This window comes from Olea europaea, chromosome 5 (genome assembly GCF_002742605.1).
Source record: "Olea europaea var. sylvestris chromosome 5, O_europaea_v1, whole genome shotgun sequence".
Taxonomy (NCBI): domain Eukaryota; kingdom Viridiplantae; phylum Streptophyta; class Magnoliopsida; order Lamiales; family Oleaceae; genus Olea; species Olea europaea.
Genome location: NC_036241.1, coordinates 7,430,256 through 7,442,240, shown reverse-complemented (window position 1 = coordinate 7,442,240; position 11,985 = coordinate 7,430,256). Strand labels below are relative to the sequence as shown.

Here is an 11,985-nt window from a genome sequence, read left to right as displayed (position 1 = left end):
ATTTTACCTTGTTCAATGATGTGACCCAGAAACTGATAGATGTCTGAGCAAATGAGCATTTAGACGGCTTAGCATAAAGTTCATTCTCTCGTAGCCGATTAAAAACTTGCCTCACATGCTGGACATGTTCCTCCAATGTCTCGCTGTAGATTACTATGTCGTCCAAGTACACCACGACAAAATCATCTAAGAACCCGTGAAGTACCTGATTCATCATAGTACAAAATGTTGCTGGAGCATTTGTCAAACCAAAAGGCATCACCTTAAATTCAAAGGCTCCATATCTGGTTACCACCGTAGTCCTTGCTTCGTCTCCCTCCTTAATCCGAACTTGCCAGTATCCGGACCTAAGATCAATTTTTGTGTAATACTTCGCCCGACTCAGTCGATCGAAGCAATCTGCAACCAGGGGGATAGGATAGCTATTCTTTACAGTAATCTTGTTCAGGGCTCGATAGTCACAGCACATTCTAAGAGAACCATCAGTCTTTTTCTGAAACAATACAGGAGCTCCGTATGGCGACTTTGCAGGCACAATGATTCCACTCTCCAACATTTCCCCCAACTGCTTCCTAAGCTCTTCAAGCTCAGGCTGAGACATTCGGTATGGTGCCCTGGCGGGAGCTTTAGCGCCTGGAATAAGTTCGATCTCATGATCAATCGTCCTTCTTGGTGGTAATTTCTTTGGTAATTCTTCCGGCATGATGTCCTCAAATTCTCGAATAAGCCTTTTAACGGGTTTTGGAATAGGACCATTCGCCTCTTCAACCTCCTCTAATCGAAGAGTACACAAAAAGGAGGGTTCATTTCTCTTGAAACCTTTACTAAATTGCATGGCTGAGATACTCTTCTCGCCCATCCTCCCAACCTGGGTAGGGATGACACACGGCTTATTACCCATCATCATTAACGAATCGAAATATGGCAACACTGCTGTCTTAGTATCCCGAAGAAATTCCAATCCCAGAATAAGCTTCAAATCATCCATCTGAACTGCAGATAAGTTTGTCCTTCCCTCGAAAGGACCTGCTTTGATCAACACCGATTTCGCCACTCCAGCTATTGGTCGAGCAGCGGAGTTGATTGCTTTGACTTTTCCAGTACCCTTTTCTAGAACTAGTCCGAGCCGCTCTACTTCGGTACATGCAAGGTAGTTGTGGGTAGCACCAGTATCCACCATAGCCCTGATTGGCTTCCCATTGATTTTTACATCAATGAACATTAAGCCTTTGGCCCTACAAATATGAGCCTTCGCTTCTTCCATCTTTGCCTCTTTCAATGGGACATCATCCTTTTCAGCAACCCGATGCGATAGTGTGTTGCACCGATGTGAAAATGCCCCAACTACTTCCTCATCCTCTTCAGAGTCAGTCTCATTATGACAATTAGCTTGCGGGACCTCTTGTTTTGAACTTGGCCCGCCACTTGCTAACTGACAATATGCATTCACCATCCGCTTCTGAGGACACTCCGACACCCGATGAGGTCCTTCACATAAAAAGCACTTCAATTTTAGAGTGGCATCAGTTCGGCCCTCCGTTGCTTTCCCTTTGTTCCAGTTGTTACTATTACTGCCGTTAAAATTTCCCTGACGGCTGTTATGATAATTTCCCTGAAAGCCACGGGTGCTTTGATAGGCTCCTTCTCTATTTTGAGAGTAGCGCTCTCCCCCATTTGGGTTTGAGCTGGGTCTGTAAGATCTGTTACCACCTCCAATTGCTTGATTACTCCCCGAAGGTCAATCTTTTCTAGATTCTGTCTCGTAGTCGCTCAAGCATTCAGCGGCTCCCATGGCCGTGCTTAAATCAGTAATCTTCTGTCTTTGAAGTTCCGTGCGTGTCCACGGTTTTAACCCTTCCACAAAGGTGAAGAGCTTGTCCTTTTCTGACATATCTCGAATATTCAGCATATGCCCTGAGAAGGATTTCACATACTCCCTGATAGAGCTCGTGTGTTTTAGGTCTCGAAGAGCCCGTCGAGCTTGATACTCGACATTTTTCGGGAAAAACTGTGATCTGATCGCTTCCTTGAGGAGATCCCAAGAATCAATTCGAATCCTGTGAGCCTGAATGTCCGCATATTTGGTTCGCCACCATAGTTTTGCATCTCCACCCAGATACATGGTAGCTGTGGTTACCTTTCTAGCTTCATCTTCGATTGAAGCTGCTAGAAAGTACTGTTCCATATCAAACAAGAAGTTTTCGACTTCTTTTGCATCACGTGCCCCTCCGTAGGTACACGGTTCAGGAATTCTGAGTCTAGGAGCATACTCGTGTGCGGGAGCTTGCCCATTGCCCACCGCATGTTGGAGTACTCGCAATTGAGCTCTCAACGCTTCCATTTCATCCTGCAGATCAGGAATGATTGCAGCAGCTTCCGTCATTGCTGCGCAAGCTCTTTGGCTTTCATCCAATTGGATGTGTAATCCACGAATCTCAGATTCGGCCATCTCGACTTTTTCCTCGAGACCTTCCACAGCATAGCACAACCTAGTAGTTGTCTCATCAAGCGCATCCACGCGCTGTTTCGTAGTACCCTTCTTTTGAGGCTCTACCACTTCAGTGGTGTGTGATGTAATTGGATCCATAGCTTTCTTATCGAGGGTCATGAGCCGCAGCTCTGATACCAACTTTCACGGGGTGCCTTTCTTCTTGGCACAGAAAGGGACACCGTGCGGCAGTAGTCTGCTCCGTTAGACTACCTTACGCCTTTTCTCGGTCACGTCGGGACGAAAGAAGATTTGATTGCAATTTTGTAGAAAGCTTACAATTGAGAATTTGAATACATTGAAAGTAAATTGGACATTGATTGATGAAAACTGAACATTACAATTGATGAAAGCAGAAAATTACAAATGCTGGTGCAGGGGGCGGACACCAGTGAGCTTGAAAGATTTTTGAATGACTAATATCCCCTATAATAGCATTCTGAACAAAAACCCAAGTGACGGGAGTAGACGTTTAAAAGACGAGGAATCATACTAATCTTTTACCAATATCAGAGCTATTTTACAATTAAAATAACTATTACAATGAAACGAAAATTACAACTCAAACTTGAAGTAATATTTACAATGTGCGGCCGAAGTTGGGCAAACTGCGGCTGCGATAGTGTCAAGGGGCTAAGTAAAGCTGCGGTCCTTCACACGTGGAGATGTTAGTCCCTGAGGCCCACGAAAGGGCATGTTTTCCGAGGCCTGGATGTGTGGCTGTAAGTGAATACCTGTTCAAGGCAGGTATGCATCTTTTTTTGCACCCCTTCTTTAGGCCTGTGCTTAGGAACTTTATGTTGCCACCGACCCAGGCTCTGCCAAATGGGTGGAGCTAACTAGTGGGGTCATATTTTTTGTGGAAGGAAGTGTTGTTAGGAGAGGATATGCCTCTGGACGTCTTTCAGACCCTTTTTCAGCCTCGTGTGTTGGGTAAAGACGAGTCGAGGGGATGGTATTATCTCGCACCCTTCGTGGTGGGGCTGCCTTCTTCCATCAAGGGATGGAAAGAGTCGTGGTTCTAGGTTCGGGGAAAGTGGCAGGCGGTTGAGGGGGACAAGGTCATGGCTTGCACAGTACTGACCCAGTACTACGAAGCTCATGAGTGTCCAAGCTTGAGATTAAAGTTTCTAAGTGGTTTCTTAATTGTTTGCTAACTGTTGCCACTTATTTTGCAGATTCAAGTACGAGGTTTGAGCTCAGCAAGGGAGAGTTAGAGGTCATAGAGGACATATATAAGCGACTTTTGAAGTATCATCAGGTTCGACATATGTTAATATAGGTAATAGGAATGAAAATTAAGGACAGTACAAAAATCCAAGCAGCAACATGTTATAAAAGATGCAGCTAAAATATCTCTACAATGAAATAATACACTAAATACTTAAAGAGTGAGAAAGTGTTTGTGTAGAGTAGATAGATGAAGGAAATGGGATTGTGATAATTACTCTAGAATAACTTCGGTCAATAATCAGAATAGAAAAAGAAGAATGAAAAAAAAATGAAATGAAAACCGGTGATTACAAAGTAATCTACCAAATGTACAATATCTCTGGAGGCACCACTATTTGACCCTCTTTATGAACTGATGTTGATGCTAATCTTGCCTCCGGAAATCTGCTAACACTATGTTATTCAGATTGCACTCTCAAACCACCTATTGAATCAAAATCCAAGTTTTGCACATCTTCATTGTATTTAAAAACCCTTGGTGGAAGCCCCTTTCTGTCCAATTCATTGTCAGAATGCCACCCACTGGCTTGTGCTGAATAATATACTTTCTCTGCCACATAGTTTATATCCTTGTCACCTTCCTCGTTATAAGAAGAACTGTTAATTGACTCTGAGGTACTTTGCCCCAAACCCAGTTTGTTAATATCATCAGAGTTCCAAGACAAGTTCCTGGTTGTAACTGAAAAAGCCAGTTCATAAGAAGTGGAGGGTGAACCAACAACCGTCCGCATTAAGCCTCCATAGCATCATCCACATTAACTGTTTGGTCGAAAGATAAAACCAACTATGAGTTATAGGTACAAACAAAATATTTATGCATATAAAATTTCTTCCTCTTAAGTCCAAGATAATGTGCTGCAAGCTGCAACCATAACTTCCAAGGCCCAATACTCTGATCACTTAAAGAAGTTAGTCTAATTCAGACTAACAGTATACTAACAACTACATAGAACTTCAAGACACTCGACAACTTCCATTCTATCTTGAACACAACTAATAAAACTGATTAGCATTAGATCGCAAATCACGATCAAGGGGCATATTAGGTACTTGAAGATCAATGTCCTGACTACTGGCTACAATGTTAACAGAAGATTGCTTCCAATAAGAAAAGTCACTCACTTGCCAGAGTTCTCATCACGGAAGCCGATTTCTTGAATGAGTAACTCTTGAATGGTGAAAAACACAAATTATTTTGCACTCGAAAGAAGCTAAAAGTGTAGAATGGTTTTCAACAGAACGAATAAACACCTTGGAGGAGGGACTCAAAAAATCCCTTACTTCATGTTGCTCAGCAACATTGGCAATTGATAACATATCCTGGGAAAGACAATTTAATTAAAATGGCTATTAAATGGAAAGTCTAGCAATATGCAGAGAGTACTAGAGAGCATACTTGTAGATACTTGTCAAGCTGAATACAACGCTGATGAACAAAAGTATCCTCAGAGCTTGATGAGAATATCCTTTAGGGAGGTAAATGTAACGTATAATTTGGGATGTCCTTAAGATGCCGATGCAATCTCTCAAAATTCTGATACTTGAAGACAAAGTCCCAAATTAGAACTATCATTCGAGTAGTCTAAGACGAGCAATCCTGATCTTATTATGAAACTAAACTTGTTCTTGCACTGAGGCTGGAATAAAGTAGATCAATATGCAGGCAAAATATTTTAAGCAGAGCAATATTCAGTGATTCAAAATCGAAGTAACATCTAGACATTTTCACAAAACACTTATTGTCAGCATCAGTCACAGCAATTGATTAAACTGCAAAAGATTTTGACCCGTGTTTCTCAAAGTATACCCGAATAACCTGCAACAATATGAATCTATGTCAACGATGGTGTCATCAGATGACTAAAAAAATAATAATTATTTACCGCCATCTAAAAATTAAAAATAGCAGAACATGAAAATCCAGGCAACCAATCCATCTAACATGTGAAGATGGTTATTGTTAAATTTTCTTCCACATAATAGATCGTGCATGTAAATTTTAGAAAACTGGAGATAAATTTTTAGAACTACTCTCAATGGTTTAACGAATTCTACATAGAAGAAAAGAAGTGAGATTTTCAAATTGAAATAGAGGAATGATTGTACAAAGCATGGGTCATAATTGCAATTCAACTTCTAGAATTACATAAGCATTTTCAACCTGTACACACAGTCAACACACGCTTCAAGAACCTGAAAAGATAAGGAAAATGAGTTGTCCTACCCGGCACCTTAGCTTCGGATCATGCAGTCCCTCAGTGGGGACCAACATATCTGAGGCACCTTAACATTATATTGTGCCTGCTAATATTTGGATTATAAAATTCTGAAATGATAGGAGTTTCACCTTTGCTACCAAACATGTCTTCCATGTTCAATTGAACTTTCAAATCAGAAGTGCTATTTGACCTTTTAAACTGATTTCTATTTTCACGAGGAAAAACAGAAGTAGCATGCTCAAGTTCATCAGCAATAGACCTCTTGGAATAAACTTGCTTATTAAGATCCATATCAGTAAACCCCGTATCTGGTTGAGGCTTTAGAGGTAATTGAATAAGTACTTTATCTTCCATTCTTCTTGAAGTTTCAGGCTTTTGCATTGGTACTTCTGTCACTAAATCCTTTCTAAGCATGGTACTGCTTTCTAAAATTTTTTCTTGTGCAACCTAAGGTCCTCTGGCAGTATTCTTCTGGAGTTTCTTTTTGTAGTTTCTTCCAATTGTCCACATGTTTTCAAGATTTTCAGGCATAAGAACTTCTGTTCTTCTCTAGGTTGCAACCTCAAACACTCGAGCCCTGTCAGAAGATCGGTAGTGGTCAGACTCATCCTGAATTGTATTTGATACAGAACTTGAAGCATGAGTCGATAATATCTTTTTATCATCGAAACAGACACTTATCAATCCCTTGGTTGTGAGCAGTTACTTTTTTCCTCAAAGGAGATTCACTGCTTTGACCATGTGCAGCCTTTTATGTGAGGAAGGAAATAGTGTCAAAGTAGGACAAACTAAGAGAGTCAAGGTGCCAAGCTTGGACAAAACTACCACAAAACCTCTTTGCAGTCAGGTCTTGTCAGTTCAATACAATTGATACCATTAAGTGATATTTAGAAAGCCCTTTCATTATTAATTAATACTTTCGGGATACTCTATTTTTTCAATCAACAAATTCAACATATAATTATCAAGTCAACATGCCTTTAAATTGAAAATGTGTTTGGCCAAAATATTATATGCGCGACACGTTCATGAATGAGATCTAATTTATAATATGGCTGTGTTTCACAATCAATCATACAACTTCATGTAGATGATGTACATTGTGAATTTCTTGTCCACGGGAGTCTACAAAAACCTTTAATCTAAGATGACTACATATTCCAAAAGCATCGTTAATTGAATTGCCCCCAAAAATCTTGCTTAATTCAACAATTGATGTCACCCACATCACTAAACCATGTTACAAATGAAGGCGCATTCATGAAAATTAGAAAACTAAAAGAATATATGAAGACCACCTGTACCGTTGAAAAACTAAATAAAGTTTAAATCATCTAATTACTTTGCAAATAACAAAATACATTTATATGACTACTACAGGTAGAAAATGTAATCCTACTTAAACCATGTAGTTATGACCACAACAGGCAGAAAATGTAGATGATTACATGAGAAGAGAAAATTTTGACATGTTCTACAACATTAAACATGGAAAACTAAATATCCGAATACAAAATTAAGTGAGCCATAAAAACAACAATCAACAATCAACAAAGATATCATGTGAAAAACTTGTTCAACATCGATGATTCACTAGACATTCCAGATCAAAGGAATATAAACTAAAGGATAATACTGAGTCAATAGCCCAAAAAGGATCGTGAGCTCCCCTACAATTTTGTTCAAAATAAGAAAGACCATAAAATTCCTAGATACCAACGAAATCTACGCATGCATATAAACTAAAGGATAATACTGAGTCAATAGCTCAAAAAGGATCGATAGCTCCCCTACAATATTGTTCAAACTAAGAAAGACCATAAAAGTTCCTAGATACCGATGAAATCTACGCATGGTCGAGATCTTGAATTACAAAGGAAGACGACTTTGTCTCTATGTTTTCCCTGGACTGTCATCGAATCATCCATCTTTTTTAGAAGTCATGAAAGTTTCGATGTCCCATATTCGAAAACACAAAGAGACCTCCCGTACATTTTGTGGTATACTACAGGAAGCCGGATTAGAGGTAAACATCCCTCTGACAATTCAAGTAACTTTACGAGTTGTCCGCGCAAAACATTTAGATCCCTCTGTTGTACCTGGGTCAAGTCATTCTGGTCACTAAAAGCAAGTGCACCTACTGAAACTTTGTCCAGGGTACATGTAAAAGTTTGTGATGTTGAAGTCATAGATTCTGATACTAAATTATCATTACATTCAAATGTAGAATCTGATATCACTGGAAATCGAGCAACAATTGCACTAGCCTGTGGCACAAACCCATGCCCACGAGCCACATTAGACCAATCCCATAGAAATCGACTTGCATTACTCAGAGTCGACGAGACTCCCACACTCAATGGAATAACAAGGATAATAGTATATCCACGTTGACCTAGTACATGAAGTGGAGGAGCAAAATCTCTCTCTCTCGAGATTAATAAGATTGATGGGGGTGGGCGATTGTCAAGAGCAAAAGAGAACATGTCGGCCAAAATTTTCTTGTAGGCAGCATCGTAGGGAACACCTAGAAGTTTGACACGTATCATCTAACACCCCTTTCTTAGTCGCCTCGAAAATACACTAAAATCTCCATATGCTGAAATTCACAAAAAGAGGTTAAATCACTTGCCTTTGTTTTGCTTGTCTTCTACACTTTCTTGTGTTCACCCCTTGGTCAGAAATTCAATTTCAAAGGAAGGAATTGGATAGCCACAATTTAATAACCAATTTAGAGATGATATACTACCAAAATCAAGCCACCACACTCTTGTATTTTTCTCTCTACATTGCCATACGAATTTATATGCGTTCGTTTTATATATATGGGAGTTATGGGTTGTGGAAAGTTGCGTTTCAAATTCAATTTTCTCAATTCCTCAACTTTTCCCTCCAGTAATACTCTCATGCTATTTGGGTCAGGTTGGGTTAGCACACATGGGCTACCCGTCTTCTTTCAACATATCTCACTCGCATATGATGGATTTAATCTAATTCTAATATAATATCAATTAAAATTATTTTAGCATCTCCAAGTTCATATTGGTAAATAGATCATGCTACCAGCGAGTTAATTTAAGGGTACAAAACCCTATACACCTGTTAGGAATGTATACCAGCTCTAGAAGAGGGAATGTATTTCTCGCAATACCTCAGACATATTTTGTAACACCATTTCGAGTATTTCCACCCCTCAATTGATCAAAAAACATACTCAACTTTCTAATCTTTATTGTATTCACACTTGTATTGTAAACTCAAACTATTAACATAATTGTTCGGCCAGTGAATACAAGTTGAGGTGCTAAATAAAATTGTCTTCCTTTTCTACTTGAATCCCATAATTTCAAGTCAATTACTTTCCTAGACATGTTCCATCAAACTAAGTCAACCATAATTATTGGTAACATGCTAAAGTAGCAAACATCGAAATAAAATTATGAGAAACAGCCAAAAGTTATAAAGGTATATAAATGAGGTCAAATGTGCCTCAAACTCAGAGAATGAAGAAGTGGGGATCAATTCTTTTGTTTCTCATTAGTCGTTAAAGCAAATGTGTTAAGATATTTTTTCTCTTTCTTAGGGCGTATGTCTAATCTTACAAATAAAATACATTGTAAATATCATAGTTCAGATATTCCTCAATATCTAATACGAGTTCTTTTTATATTATTCCTCTAGGAAATCCCAATCGAGAAATGATTTGGCTATAAATAGGTCTTATCGATAGCAAAAATTCATATCGATTGCTTGTTGTAATCTCTTCTGATATCTCTTCAAGGCGACTAGATCATGTTTACAATATGATCACTTTGTCTTATCTTAGTACACCTCAAAGTGTCTGAGGCAATCACTCATGTGAGTAAACAAATCTCAACCTATTTGACATACTTTATGTGTGCATATTAAATGGTAATCTAAAAATCACAAGAAAATATTACTCTTAATGTATGAACTCAAAACATTGTTCATTAATGCACTTATATGAAAAAGTTTACATAATACATAATTCAAATTTTATGTAATCCCAGAGTTTTAACATTAATCATAAAAATATCTCTAGGTAAGATTTTGTAAATGGATCAGCTACCATTTGGTGCGTAGAAATATACTGCAAACTCACTTCTTACTTTTCTATGATTTCTCTTACCAAAGTATACTTTAAATCAATGTGTTTGGTTCGCTGTGATAGTTGTTATCCTTTGTATATACAATAGCTGCCTAACAATCATAGTAAATTAATATATATCCCACATCACGACTAAGGACTCTTAGATATTGTAAGAATCTCCTTAACCAAACAGCTTCCTGTTCCACTGAATCACATGTTATGAATTCTGCTTCCATTGTGGACAAAAAGTACATGTCTGTTTCTTGCTACGTCAAGAGATAACGTCATTATTAAGCAAGAATTACATATCACACAGTCGAGTGGACCATTTTCTTGTGACCACTAGAAATACATCCCATAAATGTCCCTATGATCACCCAAGAAGTATCCAGTGTCAATAATCATAATATCATAAAAGCACAGTCAAATGATCCACTCTCTCGATGATCACCAAAGGCACATCTCCTATCTACCCTGCAATCACCTTAAAAGTCTTGCCTTCAATGTCAAAACATATCATATAAGCATATCTCACATGCTTCGGTGACCTAATAGTGGTCGTTTGAGCATTTTATAATGTAAATTCATTTTTTTCAATCATGTCGTGCATGCTAGATTTTTAACGATGGACATATGTCGTGCATGCACATGCAAATGCTCGTGATTGGCATGTTCAATCAATATATTTGGGAGCCACATGCTCAATCATTGTAACCATTATATGGTATGCTATGATCTCCTTATCAACTTTATATAAATATCGCAATAATACTCCATAGAGAATATTACACGAATATTATGTCCTCACATCAAAGTTGTAAATGGATTTTTACTTAACTTTTTCCTTTGAGTGTGATCTTTCTACAGGTGTAGGTCAAGTCCCCTTTTCACCTAATGTCGGAAGAAAACCTGTGTTACCATCTAATATTAAACACGATCGTCAATTCAATAACCCTAACACACACACAACCCCTTAATATGAACATTAATAACAAAATAGTTTAGTCAGCGTTATCACTTCAAGTTACCAATTGTACTCTAAAACAATCTAAAAAATTCCATTGTTTTCTAAGTCCAATTATGAATCTAATTGTTTCTAACGACCAAACACTTATGAAAATTAATTTTCCAAATCTTAGAGATGATTAATGAAAATGTAAAGGTTGAAACTATGCAATTTATTAATTTGGACAGAATATGTTGTTAAGTTTTGGTTGCTGCCCTGTCTAGTTTCATCCATCTTTTGCACCCTTAATCACAGTCATTCCTTCCCAAACTTTTACCTCACCTATATAACATATATGTACAGGTAAATATATTATTAAGTAACCACAAGTTTGGGGATCTACAACCTGAAAATCAGGTCCTTTTACTCAACACAGAATTAGAATTTCATCATGGCTATTTTGAGTTTCACTTGGATTAACATACCACAATTCAGATTCTAATCTATTAAAGATCATTTATATACTTCTAACTTATATGCAAAAATATTCATATTAATAAATATAAGTTGTACCCAAGGGATTATTTAAAATCAAAGTTAACTCACTAAAATTCAGTAACTATCAAATCTCTATCCATGTTGATTTCCTTCAAGTTTTTGTAATCAATTACCCCTCTTTTGCCACTATAAATTCACCAATAAAGTCCAACATAATCTCAAGTAAGGTCAGAGGTTATAAATAATGAACAAAAATCTCAGAACAGTGAACTAACTCAGCTGCCTAAAACATTTGATTCCAGCTTCTTGTTTTCTACTTCTCTTGGGCTCTTTTGCTCTCTTTTTCACTTGGAATCAATTGGGAATGAGTTGAAAGAGTTAATCTCTTATTTAGGAGGTCAAGACTTTTCTTTATAATACATACAGTACATAAACTTCCGTCAAAACCCTCCTCTAAATGGTATCAGAGCCTTTATTATGAAACAAATTC

At 37.9% G+C, this 11,985-nt stretch overlaps 1 protein-coding gene and 1 long non-coding RNA gene across 3 annotated transcripts; both read right to left on the bottom strand.

Annotated features, from left to right (window-relative positions):
• Window positions 1–3,847: 3,847 nt before the first annotated feature.
• Window positions 3,848–6,909, bottom strand: LOC111394523. Of its 2 annotated transcripts, XR_002702629.1 has the most exons (3): window positions 5,118–6,909; window positions 4,844–5,041; window positions 3,848–4,480 (listed from the first exon to the last, which is right to left on the bottom strand). It is a non-coding gene; the product is annotated as an uncharacterized LOC111394523 (long non-coding RNA). The 2 variants fall into 2 exon arrangements; XR_002702630.1 differs by lacking the exon at window positions 4,844–5,041.
• Window positions 6,910–7,880: 971 nt separating this feature from the next.
• LOC111394194 lies at window positions 7,881–8,489 on the bottom strand. Its single transcript, XM_023019958.1, has one exon. The coding sequence runs from the start codon at window positions 8,487–8,489 to the stop codon at window positions 7,881–7,883; it is 609 nt and encodes a 202-aa protein (XP_022875726.1).
• Window positions 8,490–11,985: the final 3,496 nt, after the last annotated feature.